At 40.0% G+C, this 20,867-nt stretch overlaps 1 protein-coding gene across 2 annotated transcripts in view; it reads right to left on the bottom strand.

Annotated features, from left to right (window-relative positions):
• Positions 1-11,089, bottom strand: part of PDHA1 (pyruvate dehydrogenase E1 alpha 1 subunit) — a 28,150-nt gene extending 17,061 nt beyond the window's left edge. The window contains exons 1-3 of one of the 2 annotated variants that reach the window (XM_027866213.1): positions 10,929-11,089; positions 5,414-5,428; positions 1,034-1,093 (exon numbers count right to left, since the gene is read on the bottom strand). In XM_027866213.1, the coding sequence (XP_027722014.1) occupies positions 1,034-1,093; positions 5,414-5,428; positions 10,929-10,985 (132 nt within the window). In that variant the 5' untranslated portion in view covers positions 10,986-11,089. The remainder of the gene's footprint in view (positions 1-1,033; positions 1,094-5,413; positions 5,429-10,928) is intronic. The other variant, XM_027866216.1, reaches the window with a different exon arrangement.
• Between the last annotated feature and the right edge of the window lie 9,778 nt (positions 11,090-20,867).

The following is a 20,867-nucleotide window of genomic DNA, read 5'->3' on the forward strand; positions in this document are numbered from 1 at the left end:
GGGAGAATAAATTATAATCTTAGCTAACAGCAAACTTTTTCTGAACCACCAAATTCCCAAAATAAAAAAGGTTAAGAGATTATGTTAATTCATTCACTTGTGCATTTACCCACCGTTTATTAAGTACCTTCCTGGTGAGGCACACAAGCTGTTGTTGTTTGTCCTTCATTCTCAAAGAGGACCGTGACATCAGGGAGGTGATGCCATGACATGCAAGTGAACTGGAGTTAAGTGAGGGAGGGCTGTGCAAAGTCACCAGCCTCACTTTCTCCTCCAGAGCCACGTGGGTCCAGCGGCAAGTTAGAGATCAGGACAGGTGCAGATGGCCCTGGATGCAGTGAGAGACCTTGATCTTTTTAAGCTAAGGTCTTTATTAGGTCTCAGTTTGACTGAGGCAACGCCCATTCAGTGATTACGAGTAGGTAAGAAATGAGGCAGAGAATGGCCTCTTTCACCTAGTCCAAAAAAAAAAAAAAAAAAAAATCAATCTGGTAAGGGAAGACCCTCTTGGTTTCTGGCCAAAACAAACAATTGCTTTTACTGTTCACTCTGAGCCTATCAGAGCCCAAACAAATGTTGGCCAATCAATGAGAGTAAAGTGATTTGGGTTTAAGGCATGGTCCTTAAGAATAAAGCTTTCAGAGACCAAAAATTTACATTCCTTTGGACAGAGCACCTGCAGGTAAGGGTATGATACCCAATGTGTATAGAGGGAAAGAAAGAAAAAGAGGGATGGAGTGAGGGAGGGAGGAAGGAAGGAAGGAAGGAAAGAAGGAAGAAAGAGCAAGCAAGCTAAGATGCCCAACTGGCCAGTTCCAGTTGGGTCCCAGTGGGACAATTCACAGAAGTTGTTTGTCTTTCGTTCTGAAGAAGACCATGACATCAGGGAGGTGATGCAAGTGAATTGGATTTAAGTGAGAGAGGGCTGTGACACATGCTAGTCAAATAATGGTATAAAATAACCATACCAATAAAGAAGCAAAAAAATGTCTCAAAAATTCAGTATGAAGATACAGCAAAGCATCTTCCTTACCTTAATATCAAATGAAGCATCATTCGCAAAGTTTCTGGCTGCCAATAGCACTCTTCCAGCCTTCAAAACAAATGCAATAAATTTAGTTTTTAGGAAGAAGGGTGAAAAAATAGCAGCTCAATTTGGAAGAGTTGGTCTATTATTTATCTGTGCTTTCCCTGTCTGCCTTAATAGTATAGATAATCAACAGCTGGAGTTTTGTTTTCAGAATCATGGTTCCAATAAAGATTCAATCAATCCCTATCACATTCAGATTCATTTTCCTATGTTATGGAATTGGATAAAAAGATATTTTAAGCCACCAAAATTATATAATGAGTTGGGCCAATGAGATAAAGATGCACATTAACAAAATGTGTTAAGCCAATACTGGTTCTGGTTTTTACTCAAAACATAAGAAAAACAGGCAATGAACTTGACCTTCCAGATATGATGTGCAATGGACACAAAGGCATGCCATTAACTACTCAGTAATACTGGTTATCTTTTTAATGTAGTCCTCAGGTAAAAACAAAATGAAATTAGTGGGCCTCAAAAGTTTAAAAGGCACTGTAACACAGTAGGAAGAATGTTGGAATCAAGATAGCTGGGTTAGAATGCTGGCTCTGACAACTCTCTAGGTGTGTCACCATGGGCTTAACCTCAGATCCCTAAGATAAAAATATTTGTACCAACTATCTGAACAATGTTATTATAGGAAAAGTCCTGCAGAAATGAGAATAATTATTAAATATGAGTTTGAATATTGAAAGCAACCAAACTTTCAGTTCAACTCTGGGGAAAAAAATGACAAAATGCTGGGAAGAGAAAAGCCTTAGCAGTAAAACTCAATAATTGGCTACTTTTGGCTGCTACCAAATCATTTACGAAACCAATTACATTTTTATGTTGTGAATTGAATTTCTAGAATAATCACACAACTCTTATCTTAAGTTTCTGTGGAATGCCTTAGGAATCTTAAAGGTCTGGGTCCTCAAGGCACTGAAAACCTCTGTGACCTCAATGTTAATGCCACACACAGAGGGTACCTGCTAAGGAATACAAGATTTCTTGAATGGAATTTAAGATTAAATCAGATGCTCTCTACATTCCTTCCATCTCTAAGTATTTTCTATTTGTTGAAACATTCAAAACTAGACAAAATGGTCAGAGTTAGCTATGTTTGCCTATTATTTGTTTTTAGAACAAGTTATGTAGGATATTTATAAAGTTCATACAAATGGAAGAAAGCCTGCTAAATTAGTTCCTTTTCCACTCTAACTTAGAAAATGATGAATATGTATAAAAGCCAAGAAAGTCAAAGATTATACTTACTATAAATCTACTTTAAGTTTTCCTGTTTGTTATGACTAGGTATTATGATTTCTAAGGGATCTCAAAAGTGCAAGATAAGTTGTAATAAAGTTCAAAGGGGGTGGCAGTACTTAAGGTAAGAAGCTACAAATCAAGGCAGTGTGGATCTATCTCTGATCAGAAAATTATTGAAAACAAATGTAATTTGACCACTTAGTTCTCTATTTAAATAGGCATAAAACATTTTCCCCTTGAGATCTGACAAGAGACATTGACAAATTACAAAATTTGTTAGAAATCAAACTTTTAAAAATTTCACTTTAATTCATGTAAAAAGAGGGAAATTATTCCAAAAATTCAAAATCCTAATGATGGATCTTCAACTTTTTGACACTTTAACTATTTAAGAAATAGAAGATTAAATATAGGTTAGACCTCATGCAAATAAACAAGATTTTTTTTTCTATAAAAGAGGTTAAATCCAAATTACAAACATCTAGTACTAGTGATAATGAATTAGAACCAGTCAAGCAAATGAGTCCACTTTAATCTTGGGATTAGTAAGAACCCTGTAAAAGATCATACTACTCAAAGATAAAACCAGAGATTTACTAAAAATACAAGCAATTTGTTGTAGGCTCTACAACCAGAGAGGTGATTTGAGTTTTAGTGAAAGATCTAAGTTTGGCACGGAGAGTGGGTGGAAATACCAGTATTTGAAATGCAGTGGCGTTCAAGTATACCTTTGCCAGGCCAGTGGGGCTTTTCCCTCCCACACCAAAAGGCCAGCAGCACTGGGAAAGAGGGGATATGGAATCACAAGTTGCCCCTAAATAGAAATGGTTAGACTTTAAAGATTTGAAGACAACTGCCTGCCCTATTATTACTTTTTTAAATTAATGATAAATTACTAACAACTAAACATCAAAGTGAATTAAAATAGAGCTTTCTATTTGGATGTACTGATATAAAATGCTATACCTAATGTAATTTATCAAGCCAGAATTTAGAAATCACTATTTTCCACATTAAAATAAATGCTTTTAAAAACAAATTGACAAAGTACCTAGAAAAAGGTTAAAAAAAAAAAAAACCAACAGAAACCAAAACCCATGTTTTCCATTAGTAAAATATTATTTGTGTGTGTCTTGAAGAATCTAATAGTCAATTTCATGACATAATAGCTTATATAAAATCTTCCATTTAAGTCCTATTTCCATGCTCCATGGCATACAGGCAAGTGATTTTAGACTCTGAAGTCTAGCCAAGTGAGTAAATGAAATTTGTTAAGTTAATGCTACAGCTGAATTAATTTATTACATGCAGTTAAAACTACACTAAGACTTTGGGGATCTTATATATGAAATAATTCCATTAAATTCATACTTCTTTATATTTGATTTAAATTGGTGCATTTGGCTATCTAACCTATCTGTAGGATTTTATATTAAATCATGTTGATGGAACTGAATTAAATCATATTTTTAGTCTCCAGTCAGTGAAGTTTAGTGCAAATAAATGTAGTAAAGTCCTACATTTGAAAGGTGGAAAGCAGCCCTGAAAAGGCTGGGCAGTACAAGATAGAAAAGACATGGTTAGTTGCAGTTTATGCGAAAAAGACAGCATAACGTGGATGTCAAAAGAGCTTTTGATTTTAGGCTGTAGGAAGCACAGATCAATTTGCTCTGACTGGACCAAAGAGGGAATACCGTGTAGTTCTGGACACCATATTCTGGAAATAACATTAGTAAGCAATACTTATATTAGTAAGCCATTCAAAGGAAGGTGACTAGGACAGTAAGGAGACTGGAAACCAGGCCACGTAAGGAACAGTTGAAAGAATTGAGGATGTTTAGCTTAGAAAAGATTAAGAGGCAGGAGGTGAGAAATGACAGTAGTCCTCAAATATCTGAAGATTTGAATGAATTTGAATGAATAAAAAGAATTATTCTGCTTGGCCCCAGAGGAGATAAACAGGTAGAAACTTCAGGGAGGCAAATTTCAGCTGAACACAAAGAAAAATTTTTCTCAAAATTACAGATATGCAAGAATAGAATGGGGTACCTTGGACATAAGAGTTCTTTAGGCTCATAGTTAGAAATGGAAGGATATTAGAGGTCATCTAACCCAAACACCTCATTTTGCAGCTGAAGAAACTGATGCACAAAGAAAATCTTTTGTTCTTCTCCCCTTCTATTATTTTAGCCAATCTGATAGGTATAAGTTAATATAGCAAAGTTGTTTTAATTTGCATTTCTCTAATCAACATTGATTAGAAACATTTTTTCCTTTTTGGTGAGGCAATCAGGGTTAAGTGACTTGCCCAGGGTCATACAGTTAGTAAGTGTTATGTGTCTGAGACTGCATTTGAACTCAGGTCCTCCTGACTCCAAGGCCAGAGCTCTATCCACTATGTCACCTAGCTGCCCCTAGGAACATTTTTTCACATGACTATACACAGTTTTGATTTCTTCAACAAAAAACTGTCTGTTCATATCCTTTCACCACTTATCAACTACGGAATGACTCATATTCTTATAAATCTCACTAAGTTCTTTACATATTGGAGGTATGAGACCTTTATCCAAAAAACCATTTATAAAAATTTTCTCCCAATTTTCTGTTTTCCTTCTAATCTACATTGGCTTTATTTGTTTACTCATAAATTCTTTTCCTATTCATATGTCTAATAGGTAAGAAAATTAGAAGAACATGGAACATATTACCTATCAGACTCATGGATAGGAAAAGAATTTATGAATAAACAAGAGATAGAAAGTGTTGTGAGATGTAAAATGGATAATTTCAATTAAATTAAATTAAAAAGGTTTTGTATAAATAAAAACAATGTGGTCAAGATTAGGAAGAAAACAGAAAATTGGGAGAAAAATTTTATAACCAGTTTTTCAGATAAAGGTTTCATATCTCTACATACCTAATCTGCCCCCTTTTAAAGAATCTGTCCCTTATCCTCTCCGTTTACCCACCTATTGCTTAATCTCCTCATTTGTCTTAAGAATCTCTCCTTTATCCTTTCCCCCCACCCTCAAAAGAGAAAATTTTTTTAAATAAAAATTGATATCTTACCTCACTAGCAGCTCCCTAAAGTAGCAGTAGTTGGAAAAAAAATAAAAAGAATTTAAAAATTAATTATTTCACATAAAAAAAAATAAACAGAACAAAACTGAAAGGGATGAAAAGGTCCCAAGCCTAGTTAGGGTAACCCATGGCAATCACTTTTGATTAATAATATCATATTTTGGATTGTGTGTGTGTAATATTTTACAAAATTTTCTTTCCAAAAAAGTGAGTTTCTTAAATTAACCATATAATCCAAAAAGTGTATACAGTAGTCTTCATAGTATTAAAGCTAGCAAAATTAGCTTCAAAATTATTATTGTGAAAAGTAACATTAAAAATCTCATCAATCTAACAAAGTACCACTCAGTACCATGGTGCCATTCTGTTAGTGCTTTAATAACATGTTCCCTAAGAGTTAATATTACTAGCAATAAAAGCTAATAGTCAATATCACATACTGCTATATCATTAATTCTGCATGTTTTGCTTTCAGTGAGCAGTCATCATACCACAGCTACCAAATAAATGAAAACTTAAACTCTCTATTAACGAAGGCATTGAAGAAAGAAAAGAAGAGGAATGATGACTTTACCTGTTCTACCTAGTTGCTCCACAACCCACCCTGACCAACACAATCCGAAATAAGTAAACAACAGAAGGGAAGAGAAGGGGAAGACAGAGTAGAATGTGACACAAAAAGAGTGACCTATTCAGAAGTAAAGGAATAGAATAAAAGCCATAAAAATAAAAAAGCATAAAAAACAGCTTCTCTGACTCCAACTGTATGGGCAGCATCAACACTTAATGCCACATTACTTCAATACTGGTAATATGAACATTTGTCTAGTTTAATTCAGCCTCTACTTAATTTACTACCAAGATTTCAAAAGGCAGTTTAAAATTATTTTGGCAAAAAATATAAATATGTGTATGTATACATATCTGCGCATGTGTGTGTGTCTTATGTGTATCCCTGATCCATTTATATCACCTATACCTTTTTTTCTTTTTTTGGCTAGGCAATGGGGTTAAGTGACTTGCCCAGGGTCACACTGCAAGTAAGTGTCAAGAGTCTGAGGCCAGATTTGAACTCAGGTCCTCCTGACACCAAAGCCAGAGCTCTATACACTGTGCCACCTAGCTGCCCTATATCACCTATACTTAAGAAAAAAGGTATCCAGTAAGAATTCCACAATTACCAAACATACAGCAATTTCCCATATTATAGGTAAACTGGTTTACTGATAAGAGGTGAGGCCAAGACATTTAAATTATCCTTGCTTTCTGGAAAGACAAAAGGAAGCACTGTGGAAGATTTCAATTCCCATTATCTTGGTAATCTTCACACTGGACAATAAACACTTGCAACTAACATCACCCAAAGAACTATATTTGGAAATTTTTACTCACAAGCCTGAACCCATTTTTGGAATTTACTTTTCTTTTTGGTTTAAAATACCCTGTCACTTATTTTATAGAAGTATTTAGACTGATAACTTAAGAATCTGCATGTCTGCTGCCTCTATGGTCCCTTGTCATGAGCTATACAACTAAATAAATACTGTGAGTTTAGAACAAACCAGTCATGGGCAGCTAGGTGGTATAACAGATAAGAGTGCCAGGACTGGAATCAGAAACTCATCTTCCAGAGTACAAATCTGACTCCAGACACTTACAGTCACTTGGATGACCCTAGGCAAGTCACTCAAGCCTGTTTGCCTCAGTTTCCTCATCTGTAAAAGGAAATGGCAAAGCATTCCAGTATCTTTGTCAAGAAAACCTCAAATTAAGGTCAGAGTCAGACATGACTGAAATGATTAAACAACAAACAAAAGGTTCTTCTATCCAGCCTATAAAGTGTTAATATACCTACAAAGAAATCTACTGTAAAACATACTGTTTATGTCAGTACTCCTAAAATACAATTTGTATCAATGAAAAAGAGCTTTAGATTTTAATTCAATTCAGCCAACTTTTATAGCAGGCCTATACAACATATGGCTTGAGGGTCACTTGTGGCTTACCTAAGGATTTCAGGTGGAGCAAGAAAAATGTAGAGAATGTAAAAGAAAGTAAAAATGTAATGAGTGCTTCCACTAGTCATTATTGTGCCCATCAAGTAACTTGTCAGGTGAGTTGCCACTGAGCACTCCCTCCTGCTTGTTATGTGACCTGTGGCAACTAACCATTGCCAGTCTGTCTTTAGCAGAGAGGAGTGAATCATATCTTTTCACTGTTTTCAGTCATTACTGGCGATGAACAGGGCTAAAGTGAGTGCAGCCACACTAATTGATAAACAACAATGTGAGGGTGTCTTCCCCTCCCTTGTTGCTGGGCCACCTTCCAAGTTACATGAGTATCTGGTGCTCTCTCCAAGGTCAGACACTCAGTTCAGTATTTCTTTGTATGTGAGCAGTTGCTGTGGAGATTTTTTGGTTCTAACACTAAAACTTTTGGGGGTGACTCTGTAAAATGGGTGATAAAAAGAAATGGAAGATCGAATCAGAACCTAGAGGGTTTAATCTGGAGTGGACAAATAGGTACATGTTTATTTAAACGAGAGACAAAACATTGTGCCTTGTTTGCCAAGAAGCAATAGCTGTTCTGAAGGAACACAATCTTCATCACCATTTCGAATCAAAACATCCCAACTTAACCAAATTGGACACCAATGAAAAACAAATTAAGGCATCCAAATTGTTGAAAAATTTCAGTGGGCAACAATGGTTTTTCAAGAAAGTAAACTCAGAAAATGAAGTGGCTACTACGGTGGGTTTTCAGATTTCTAAAGAAATTGCTGCTGCTGGGAAGTCTTTTACTGAAGGTAACTTCATAAAAGTGTTTGCTGATTGCAGTTTCTGGATTATGTCCCACTTAGCAAAGCAATTTTTTTCAACATTAATGTGATTTCATGATAAAATCTTACGTAGTAAGTGTAATTAATTGAAATTTCCCTTTTTAAAAATATGGCTTAGTTGCAAAATAGTTTAATCATTAATTTTGCCTTTACTTGGAAAGTGAGCCACTAAAAACTCATTTGTGCCCAGAAGCTTAGCCTATTTTAATTTTGGCTCTACGTATTGCCAAGTTGTGCAGGTCTGCTTTCTAGGATGGAGTCAACACTATATGCAAAGAACAGTGTTAGGGTTTGGGGGTATAGCACAAAAAGTAGAAATTCTCTGCTCCCAAGGACTTTACAAGTTACTGAGGGATACAATGTATACACATTTAAGTAAACACAGATAAGGTACTTAAAGTAGAGTATCATCCCACCTTTCTGTTGCTGTCCTCCAGTCACTTCAGTTGTGGTCAGACTCTTCCTGACCTCATTTGGGGTTTTCCCCACACTCTACTGTATATAAATCTCAACATCTTAGAACCTTAAGTTACTTTCTTTTAAAAAGATTTAATTTTTTTTGCGTGACATTTCTTGTCATTTTAAAAGTTTGGCATTGGAAGGCAAGTTCTAAAAAGGCAAGGTAATTTTTTTTAAGCATCATTCCTGACCTGTCTTCAGAATATTGGAGCTATATTATTTGTTATTGTTGGGCTGTTTTCAGTCATGCCTGATTCTTCATAAATCCATTTGGGGCTTTCTTGGCAGACCTACTGGAGTGGTTCACCATTTCCTTCTCCAGTTCATTTTACAGATAAGGAAACTGAGGCAAAGAGAGTTAAGCAACTTGCCTAGTATCACGTGAATTCAGTTCTCCTTGACTCCAGGCCCAGTAGTCTATCCACTGTACCTTCCAGCTGTCCTGTAAGAAGGATGGGAGATGCTATTCTAAAAATAGAAATAGACAGTACTATGATTAAGAGTAAATGTAGATGGGTCATGGTTGCCATGCCTGTAATTCCTTGCTCCTGGAGAGGCTATTGGTAGATTGAATCAGCTCAGGAGTTGTGAACAGCAAAAAGACTTAAGCCTCCTGGGTATATGAACTAAGTCCATCATCAATACTGTAAACCACAAGGCTGCTATCTAAGAGTGGTGGGAAGAGCCAGCCTAGGTCCTAAACCCAGAAAGATCAAAGGTCCCCGGCTGACCAGTGAATGCTTGATTCGACTGCAGCCTAAATTAGAGATGGAGACCCAGTCTTCCCTATCCCTTCCCCCACCCTCCAAGAGTAAGTATGTTTATAGTTACCCTAAGTAATACTATCATAGGTTCATAGATTTAGGGCTGGAAGAGACCTCAAAGACCATCTAGTCCAACTCTCATATTACAAGTGAGAAAAAAGTGCCTAGACCAAGGGTCACACAGGTAATCTATGAGGTGGGATTCCATCCCAAGTCCTCTGAATCCACACACAGTCAGTGGGTCCCTAAAGGGGTAAAGTGTCTGCAACAGTTTGTCTTCCCCTTCCCCTATATAATTTAATATGGGCAAAGAAGGGGTTGTGGACAAACCAGGAGAGGCTTTCCCACCCTCCAGCCTAATCTTTATCCACACAATACTATTTTGTGTGTGTGTGTGTGTATGTGCATACACACAGCAGAGAAAAGGTTGCATCAAAACCCTGGGGGGATTACAAGGTATAGAATCATCAAGCCCATGCCTGTCCTTGTTTGTTCAAGTCTACAATGCAATCTAGCTAAACTCAAAGGTCACAAAGATGGGTGTTAAGACTAGCCCCAAACCAGTGCCTTGGAACTGCACAAATCAGGCTTCATTTTCTCCAATTTTATTTATCCTGGATTTAAAAAAAAATCATTCCTCTCGGTTTTATTTCCTTTTGAATTTGCTGCCAAGGAAGGGTAACCAAAGGAAGGAACTAGATGAAGAGTAAACGGAACTAATAAGACCAAGAAAGCAAGATGGTAGGCAGAAAAGAAAATCTCAGAAGGAAAGCTTTAGGGAATGAAGCCCAAGGATTCTTTTTTCCTAGTTCCAATGAGCAAACAAATAATTATGACAACAACGACGACAACGACAACAACAATACGTGGCACTGGCACGATCACTTCAGGTCCTTTCAACACTGACACGATCTTCTCAAGCAGCCCCGGGAGATGGGCAGGGCCCTGGCAGCGTAGGGCTGCCAACCCCTCCTGACGAGGAAAGGAAGGCTCAGAGAGGTGAGCACCGCGGCCCGGGGTCACAGCGCCGAGGCAGGAGGCCCTGTCCCCAAGTCCCCAGAGCTCTCCCCTCTACACCTGACGCTGCCTATTTTTAAACCAGCCACGGGAGGAGGTGAAAGGGATCCCCACGGTCCCTGGGACGTCCGTACGTGACCTTGCAAGAACACCCCGGGGCGCAGGGGGCCGGAAGACTCCCGACCCAACCGCCCCCTGCCCTGGGCTGGGGCGGAGAACAGAAAAAGCCCGGGGCCTTTCAGCTCGGGAAGCGGGAGCCGGGGAGTGTGCAACCCCACCAATCTTCCCCCGCCCCAGGCGTAAGATGGGCTCTCCCGCCAGGCTCGACCGGAGGCGCTGACCGCGGGCCTCTCCTCTCCTTCCCAGACAACCCAGACGGGCCCCGAAGGCCGCTCCTCCAACCATCCTTCTCCGAGCTCCTCACCGGTTTCTGGGAGGCGCCCGTCAGCACGCGGGAAACGACGGCGAGCATTTTCCGCATGGAGCAGTAGCGGCGGCGGCGGAGAGGCTGTTGGCCGGCGGCGGACGGAGCCGGAAGGGACCGTGTTCGTGTCCGGAGTCTCCTTCAGGCGTCGGCAGCGGACGTAGCGTCTCTCCCGGGAAAGGAGGAGGGAGGGGAAGAAATGGCGGCGGAAGTGACGACACCGCGCTCCGCGCTGCGCCGCCGAGGCCGCGGAGCCATCAAAGGAGTTCCCGGGCGTCACCCCGCCCCCTCCGTGCGTCCGCTGCGTCCGCGGCTTTTAAACCAGCGAGACACGCTTAGCGTGGGGCTCTCTGTGGGGGTTCTCCGCGCTCGGGGTTCGGAGGCTCCGTGAACTTGGGTGGGGAAAGAAAAAGTCACATCTTTATTTTTATTAATCTGTGGTTTCTTTTCTAAGGTTATGTCTTTTATGTATAGGAGTGGCGTGGGAGCGTGTTGATGAAGAGAGATTTCCAGGGCCTCTTCCCCTCCTGGGCCCAACACCGGTTAGTTGCTCCTCTGCTCACGGACAGGGGGTTTTGTGGTCCGTCGTGTCCAGCTATACGTGACCTCATTTGGGGTTTTCTTTGCAAAGATACTGGAGCGGTTTGCCATTTTCTTCTCCAGCTCATTTGACAGACGAGGAAACCGAGGCAGACAGTTAAGTGACTTGCCCAGGGTCACACAGCTAGTGTCAGAGCTGGATTTGAACTTGACTGTTCCTGACTCCAGACCTCCTGCTGTTTACGCGGAGCCACCCACCTGCCCTAAGAGGGGATATGGGGCTACAGTTACACCTTTCCGCTCCCTTAAATATTATTAGGCAAGGGGAACCAATTTTTAGGATCAGGATGTACTCCTGATTGGCATCTCTTCATATGGAAAGGAATGCCCCAAGCTATAATCATGTTAAACACAAGATTGCATATGTTTAATAGTGGTTTTATTTCAGTGTCTGTGGTACCTTTAGATTTCTCCTAGCTTTTCTGTTCTCTTTTGACTTTTTGAATTTTTACTTTTACTTTCAGATCTCTCTATTGTTACCTGGCTAATAAATGCGTATTTAATTGCCACTTCCGAAGAAAGTCAGCAACCAGCACTGTTTATCTATTCTGACCCTTCCCAGTTAGTGAGCTTACTTGATAGAGCCTGTGGATCTACTTTGTCGTTCTTAGAGGAAAAGTAGCTGCTTTCTCTTCAAAGCATGCACTCCTTTCGCTTTTGGAAGAGTCTCAAGTTCTTAGGTATGTTTATTAGTCAAGGATTCAGTGGTCTTTAGTCTTCCTTCACCCCTCTGTTACATGCTTCTCTTCAGTCTCTTGACACAGGTCAGGAGTACCCTTTCCTTTTTAATACGATTTTTCTTCTAGGTGTTCACATTGAAGCTTTAAGGAGGTGTTGGGTTGTTGTTGATGAAACTATACATAAGCATAGATAGCAGTCATTTAGTTGTGGTAGAGATATGAACATAGCCTACTCACTCTAGGTCCCTGCAAAATTGTGCCTGCTCTCCTCTATACCTACTGGAAGTGAAATCCTCAGCCCTTGTCTTTTCTTGCTATCAGCTTTCTTGTAGAACTATTGTGGCAAATTGCTTGTGAGTGCCTCACTTATTAGATTGGTGGATATGACAGAAAAGAAAAATGACAAATGTTGGAGGGGATGTGGGAAAATTGGGACACTGATGCATTGTTGGTGGAGTTATGAACTGATCTAACCTTTCAGGAGAGCAGTTTGGAACTATGCCCAAAGGGCAATCAAACTGCATAGCCTTTGATCCAGCAATGATGGTTTAGGGGTTCTAGGAACCCCAAAACGTCAGGGTATAGGGCAGTATCACTGAGAATGAATTCACGAACTCAAACTGTCTTTTAGTCAAGTGGCAAAGTTTATTGTGACACTATAGAAGTGAGCAAAGTTCTTAAGGAACCTGCAAACTGATTGGACTGATGCTAAACCTTATATAGAAAAGGGGATAGGGAGAGGAATGTATGGGAAAATTCAGGGAGTCAATAGAAATAGCTCTGTTGATACCAGATATTGGGGAAGAAAGGACAAAATAGTTCTCTTCCAGGTGCCAGAGACAGAGTCCTTGGGTAGGCACCCTGTGCCTACACTGATAACTTTTATCTGAGGAATTACAGGGTCAAGTCTGTATGTGCTTGCTACAAGAAAAGATTTTCTCACAGGGGCTTACTGAGATATTGCGTTGCTTCCAGAGACATGGTCTTTGCCTTTTGGGGTCCAGGTCCCATCACCCCATCAGCAATACCACTACTAGATCATAAAAAAGGGAAAAGGACCTCCATGTACAAAAATATTAAAATAGCTCTTTTTGTGGTGGCAAAGAATTGGAAATTGAGGGGATGCTCATCAATTGGGGAATGACTGAACCACTTGTGGTATATGAATGTAATGGAATTATGGAATTGTGCTATAAGAAATGATGAGCAGGCAGATTTCAGAAAAACCTAGAAAGACTTATATGAACTGATGTAAAGTGAAGTGAGCAGAACCAGGAGAACATTATACACAGTAACAGCAACATTTTGTCATGATCTATTAATAACTTAGCTCTTCTTAACAATACAATGATCCAAGACAATTACAAAGGACTCATGATGGAAAATGCTACCCACATCCAGGGAAAGAACTGATGTAGTCTGAATGCAGATTAAAGCATACCATTTTCACTTTTTTTTCCATGTTTTTTTCCCCTTTTGGTTTGTTTCGTCTCTCAACATGACTAATAGGGAAATATGTTTACATGATTATACATATATAACTTCCTCTTCAAGAATGAAGGACAAACATCAACCTCTGTGTGTAATAGGAGCTACCCCACTAGGGATCCAACTGGAACTGGCCAGTTGGGCAACACAACTCTTTTTCTTTTCTTCCTTCTTTTCTTCCTTTCTTCCTTCCTTTCCTGGGGGTGCTCTGCCCAAAGGAATGTAAATTTTGGTCACTGAAACCTCCCAATTTATCTTGGGGTTTACCTGCTGTATTTCTTTCTTATGGACCATGCCTTAAACTCAGATCACTCTGACTCTTATTAATTGGACAGCTATAGGTCCCACTGAATTCGAGCTGCTTCAGACAAACCGAGACCTGGAAAAGATCTTAGCTTAAAAAGGCCAAGGTCTCCCGCTGCATCCTGGGCAGTCTTCAGTTGTCCTGATCTCTATCTGGCCATTGGACCCAGATGACTCAGAAGGAGAAAGCTCCCTCACTTAAATCCAATTCACTTGCATGTCATGGCATCACCTCCCTGATATCATGGTCCTCTTTGAGAATGAAGGACAAACAACAATAACAACTCCATTAACACTTTCACAGTCAGGTGATCCCCTCTCTTCTCACCTTAATCTCATCAACTGTTAGTACTTTGTTTAATTTACCTTAGCACTTACTTACAGTGTTGTAAGGATTACATAGTTTTACCAAATTTCTGGTCTTAAATAAATGTTAGTTATCATCATCATCATCATCATTACTAGCTACATTCTGTGTTTTGAGTCTTCCTTTGTCTCCTCATTTAGCTCAAGTGCTTTGCTACTGATGCTGCTTCTCTTCATACCCCTCTTTGCCCAGGTCCTTCACATTTTGTTCGGCTTTTCCTTCTCTTCAGGTCCTTCTGCTTGAGTCCTCCTTCCTCACCTTGAGTCATTTTCCTTCTTCAGCTCTGATGAGGATGGGATCTAGACCCCAAAAAGGAAAAACCCTGGACTTTCCCACATGGCCAAATCTCTGTTGTTTGCCTGAGACTATAATCCCATCAACTGGCCTTTCATTGTAGCTAAACCCAATCTCCCAATTCTGTTACCCTTAACCTAGCCTAGCCCTCCATTATCTTACCTCCCTATGGCCCCAGGCTACTTCCACCATTAATCCCATCTAAGCTCCATTCTCCCTTGGCCACATGGTCCAGGTCCCTGGAGTTCTGTTACCTCATAGACTACTTGGCCACTCCTAGATCTCTAGTCTTTCTGTATGTAAGATGCATCTTGTCTCCTTTAAAATGCTCAGATTCTTATAATCTAGCTCACTAATGTTCAGACTCCTTAAGAGTCTGCCCAATATGATGATGTTCTAATAAAACTTGTCTTTGGCTAAAAGAAGGCTTGGGTCGAATTCTTTCAGGCAGAACCCGTGTGTTGTGGTTTTGGGGTCCCAGCACCCCTTAACTCCTAAACCTCAACAACTCTAGTCCTCTTTCAAATTCTCTTCAAATTTTTCCAAATTTCTCCTCCCTAAATTCAAGTCCCTATTTTTTTTTTAATAATTCCACAGGCTTCAAATCACCATCTGAGGTCTTCAGCTCCAGTCTTTCTTTTTCTCTTTCCCTTTCTCCAAATTTCTCCTTTGTAAGCCAGAAACAGGACTGTGCACCTTGGCCCATGTGGTCACCTTCCAAAACATCACCATCCAGCTGTTGGCAGCTCCCTAAATTGCATATGCCTTTAAGAGGAACTAAGAAGCTTTTCTTTGTGACTGGCCTGAAAGCCTAAAATTCCAAGTGATAACAAATTTCATGGTTCTAGATTCAAGATCTGATGAGATTTTGACAAGTTTAAGCCCTGTAGTAATAAGGCTTATGCCCATTTTGAGAGGGCAATTTATATGGACACCAGATCACTATTGCCACCAAATGAACCAAGAATAGGAGTTCTCCATCAAAGATACTGTGCTGCTGGCCAAGAAGAACCTGGAAGTGAACCAAATTTGATGCATAAAAAGGAGATCTCACTCAAATACTAACTTTAATTTTTGTGTCTCCATGGCAGTGTTGTAGAATGCTTTCACAGCTATATCTGGGAAGGATTACAGAATAAATTCTCTAATTCCCATTCATTTTCCCTTTTACCTCCCACTATTGATGTAATGGTGAAGCTATACAGATCCTGAAGTCAGTTTTAAAAATCATGTTAAGTGACTACTTTACAGGCAGCTACTATTAGACAACTAAGCCAAATATTTCATAGGGTGACAGTTGACAGAAAAGCTAGGTTTGGTTAATATGGATAGATGGCGAAGTCGTTTTTGTACTTGCCATTCTTATCATCAACAGATAGAAGCAGAGCCAGCTTTAGCCTTAAATAAAAAAAGGAAGCTCAAAGTCTAGAATTTTAAATAGTATTCAGTGATTTCTCTGTTGTTTTCCCCCACCTCCCCCATAATCTGTTTCTATTTTTACCAATATAGCTCTATTAACTTTTATTTTTACATCACCAACATTTCCCAATGTATATCTTATTCTACCTACTCTCCCAGAGAGTGATCTCTTAATAACAGAACATAGAATTAAACAATCCCCAAAACTTGTTAGTTCTCCCCAATTAACTGCCTCTCAAAAAGGGCTGCCATGATATACTGTGTTCCACATTTATAGACCCTTACTTGTACAAAGAACAGTAGGAAGGTAACTTCTCATATCTCTTCTTTGGGGCCATGCTTCGTGATTATAATACTTATTGACAAGAGTATTTTTTCCTTTGGCTTCTAAGACCAGCTCTAAATCTACAAGTGCTTTCTTTCACAAAAAAGATCCCACAGGCCCAATAGGTTCAAATGCCAGCAATGTTACCTTCAAACTAATTTGTATCCATTGCATAATTTTATATTCTCAAAGGACAATGAAATGAATTTTATTATGAAATTGTGGAAAAGTTGGAGATACACTCTCTTAGGAAACTGGAAACAAATTTGGATTTATCATTAAGCCAGAGGCACAAGTTTAAGTCAGCTAGAGACCTTTTCCTACCTCTCTCCTTCAGACCAGTTCATTTAGTCCCACAAAGGTCTCTCACTACTAAGAGAAATGAGAAGAACAGGAATCAGAGCAGGCTGAATATCCCAACGTTAGAGGCTTGGTTGGTTGTTGTTTTTTTGTTTTTTAAGAGGACCAAAATGACATCCTTATGCTATAGTCAAGTTACATTGCGTCTGATTGTGGCTAATCAGACCAGTATGAGTTTGGAATATTCTACCACAGGTCAGGCACAAACAGTCCATGTGAACACTTGGGGTGGATTCCCTAAATTTGCACATTTTGTGTTTCTTTTGAGCTACTTCAATTCTGCTTTGTTCATAGAGCACACATAGCATCTTCTCTGATGTGGGCAAGCCATGCTGGGCAGTCCTATGCCAGTGTCCCCCATGTCACACAATCAATTCCAAAGTTCCTAAGAGAGTGTCTTTGTATTGCTTCTTCTGACCACCATGTGAGTGCTTGCCCTGTGTGAGTTCTCCATAATACAGTCTTTTAGGCAAGTGTACATTTGTCATTCTAACATGGCCAGCCTATCAGAATTGCACTCTCTGCAATAGAATTTGAATGCTTGGCAGTTTAGTTCAAAGAAGGACCTCAGTGTCTGGTATCTCATCCTGCCAGGTGATCTTCAGCATCTCTCTAAGAATTCAAATGGAAGCAATATAGTTTCCTGGTGTGGCACTAGTATACTGTCCAGTTTTCATAGGCATACCACAATGAGGTCAGCACAACAGCTCTGTAGACCTTCAGTTTGGTAGTCAGACTAATACCTCTTCTCTCCCATACTTTCCTTTGGAGCTTCCCAAACACTGTGCTAGCTCTGACAATGCATGTGTCAACCTTGTTGTCAATGTGTACATCTCTAGAAAATATACTGCCAAGGTAAGAGAACTTACCCACAGCATTTACCATGTCAGCGCTCTTCCTTGTCCCCGAACCGCCACCCAGAACTGTGATCCAGATCCAAGCAGGGGCAAAAGAGAATCTGCCTCAACACTAGCAAAGAGATCCCTGCAATCCCCCTCTGATCAGCCACTCGATTCCCCCTCAGTCTGTGGGCTGAGCTCTGGAAGCAGCTGCCTCCCCGTGCTATGAGTTTGCCATTTACTCCTTTTTGTAGACATATAAGCTTGTTGACTAGTTTAGTTTTGATTGCAAAACTTACACCAGCATCATGGTGTTTCCCTTTACTGTGGCCACTCCAGAAAAACATATATTCTGCTCCAACTTCACTAAGCTGGCCTTCATTTGCCAGCTTTGTTTCACTCAGGGTTGCTATTTGGAGATGCAATACCTGCAAAGTTCCATCACAACAAGAGCTGTTCTCTTTCAAGTCTGCTGGATTTTGTGTTGTCTGTAAGTGTGTGCACATTCCATGTACTGATGATGAGTAGAATCATCTTTGCAGTAGTTTTTCTACATTTCTTTGTGTCCTTACTGCAGTATGGGATGCCCCCCACCATAGTAGTCAGGCCAGGGTTGGATAAGCGGACAATTTTTAGGGCACCTTTTCTAGCCCCTTCCTCACACCAGGAGGTGAGCAGTGCAATCCTTAAATGGCTGCTCAGACACCCTGGAGGCTGCTGAATCCCACTGTTGCTTCAGTCCACTGAAAAGACAACCTTATGACCTGGGCTGCCTGTGTGCAGGGTTGTGACTACAGCTCCCAGTGTATCTGAACCTGCTGCTTTGTCACTTTCCTGTTGCCACAGGACTTTGAAATAGGTAAAAATGGTATGTGTGATGTCTTTCGATTCTTGCATAAAGTGGATTTAAGTGAGGCAGAGTCACATTAAGTAGTTGGCCTCACTTTCTCTTCCAGAGTCATAGCTGTCCAGTGGCAGGACAGAATCAAGGTAGTGGCTCAAGATGCAGTGGATGACCTTGGTGTCTTCAATGTCTAATCAAGCTGTAAGCTCTCCACAGTGCCTGCTTCAACTGCCTTCATGGCTGTTGGAACAAACCGATCTCACCTGCCCATTCCACCAGTGATGGTCTTTACATGCTTGGGGTAGACACCCCTAAGTCACTGACTGGTTTGAGATCCAATGGTTATCCTCAACCTGGTTTTGCCCGTCTGCTGAAATGGCTTACTAGAGTGTGGCTGCTGTGCATGCTACAGCTTCTTGCAGCCACAGCTGAGAGTTAGGTGGATCAGGTGGACACCAAAAGTGGAAAGCAACCCTGAAAAGGGCTTGGCAGTCACCCCACCTGAGGTACTAGTCTTCCATGAACACTCCCTGTCAGTATACCATTATATCATCTGCAAAGAGTGATAGTTTTGGGCAGCTAGGTGGCACAGTGGATAAAGATCTGGCCTTGGAGTCAAGAGGACCTGAGTTCAAATCTGGCCTCAGACAGTTGACACTTACTAGCTGTGTGACCCTGGGCAAGTCATTTAACCCCAGTTGCCTCACCAAAAAGCAAAAAAAAAAAAAAAGAGTGATAGTTTTGTTTCCTCATTGCCTATTCCAATTTCTTCAATTTCTTTTTCTTCTCTTATTGTTGTAGCTAGCATTTCCAGTACAATACTGAATGGGCATCCTTGTTTCACTCTTGATCTGATTGGGAATGCTTTTAGCTTATCCCATTATAGATAATGATTGCTGATGGTTTTAGATAAATGCTACTTATCATTTTAAGGAAAGCTCCATTTATTCCTAGGGTGTTTTTTTTTTAAATAGAAATGGCTCTTGTGTTTTGTCAAAAACCTTTTCTGCATCTATTGAGATAATCATATGATTTTTGTTTTTGTTATTGATATGATCAATTATCCTAATAGTTTTCCTAATATTGAACCATCCCTACATTCCTGATATCATCTTAAACATTTTAGAAAGGAATGGATCTTATCTGAAATACCTATTATTTAGGCAGTTTGTATCATTCTCTTGACAATGCAACATGCCAAGTTTATAGGTGAGGTGATGGGAGTTATAAGAAGGAGAGATGGAGATTATAAAAGAATTGAAATCAAGTGTTGGACTATGAGGAGGAATACCACTGCTGTCCCCGAATGGAAAAAGTTTGTCAGTGCCTCTCATGGTCTTGGCTGCTGAGAGGACTGATGACAATGTGTCAAAGATGAAAGTAAGGGTATTTATTGGCATGCTAAGGAATCCCAATGGGGTTAAGATTTGGTTTTTATCACCTTTCAGGCCCACTTACTACATAGCTGGTCAGCAACATTCTGTGACAACTTGGGAAAGAAAAGCAAAACATCTCACAGGAGAGGGAAGAATAGAGAAGGAGGGATCAGTCAAGGGAGGAAAGGGGAATCTTTGGAATGTAAGTGGCAGGATATATTATTAGAATGAGAACAACATTCCCTATTCACAGGGCTGGAGACAAGGAGAAGAGATCAAACACTTTTACAACTGTAAAAGCAGTCTTTTTAAACAAAATTGCACGGTCTCTTATCCAGGACAGCAAGTAGTTTTTATTCATTCATTCATTCATTCATTCATTCATTTATTTGTTTTTAGCTTTTGAGTTTTATTTTATAAACAATTTTTTTTAATATGTGTTTTTAAAACTTTGGGTTACAAATTTTTTTCCCTTCCTCCCTCCCCACCCATCCTCATTGAAAAGGCAAGCAACTTGATACAGGTTATAGATGTGCAGTCATGCAAAACACTTCCATAGTAGTCATGTTGTGGAAAACTAACTATATTTCCCTTCATCCTATCCTACCCCCTATTTATTCTATTCTCTCTTTTGACCCTGTCCCTCTCTAGAAGTGTTTGCTTCTGATTATCCCCTCCCCCATTCTGCCCTCCCCTCTATCAACCCCCTGCTCTCTTGTCCCTTTCCCCCCTTATTTTCCTGTATGGTAAGATAGATTTCCATACCCAATTGTGTATGTTATTGCCTCCTTAAGCCAAATCCTATGAGAATAAGATTCACTCATTCCCTCTCACCTTCCCCCATTTCCCCTCCACTATAAAAGTCTTTTCTTGTCTGTTTCACATGAGATAATTTACCCCATTCTACCTCTCCCTTTCTCCTTCTCCCAGTATAATCCTCTCTCACCCCTTAATTTTATTTGCCATCACCCCTTGATCTTCAACTCACCCTGTGCCCTCTATCTATCTATCTATCTATCTATCTATCTATCTATCTATCTATCT

Source organism: Vombatus ursinus, unplaced genomic scaffold, assembly GCF_900497805.2.
Source record: "Vombatus ursinus unplaced genomic scaffold, bare-nosed wombat genome assembly UNPS02001419.1, whole genome shotgun sequence".
Classification (NCBI taxonomy): Eukaryota; Metazoa; Chordata; class Mammalia; order Diprotodontia; family Vombatidae; genus Vombatus; species Vombatus ursinus.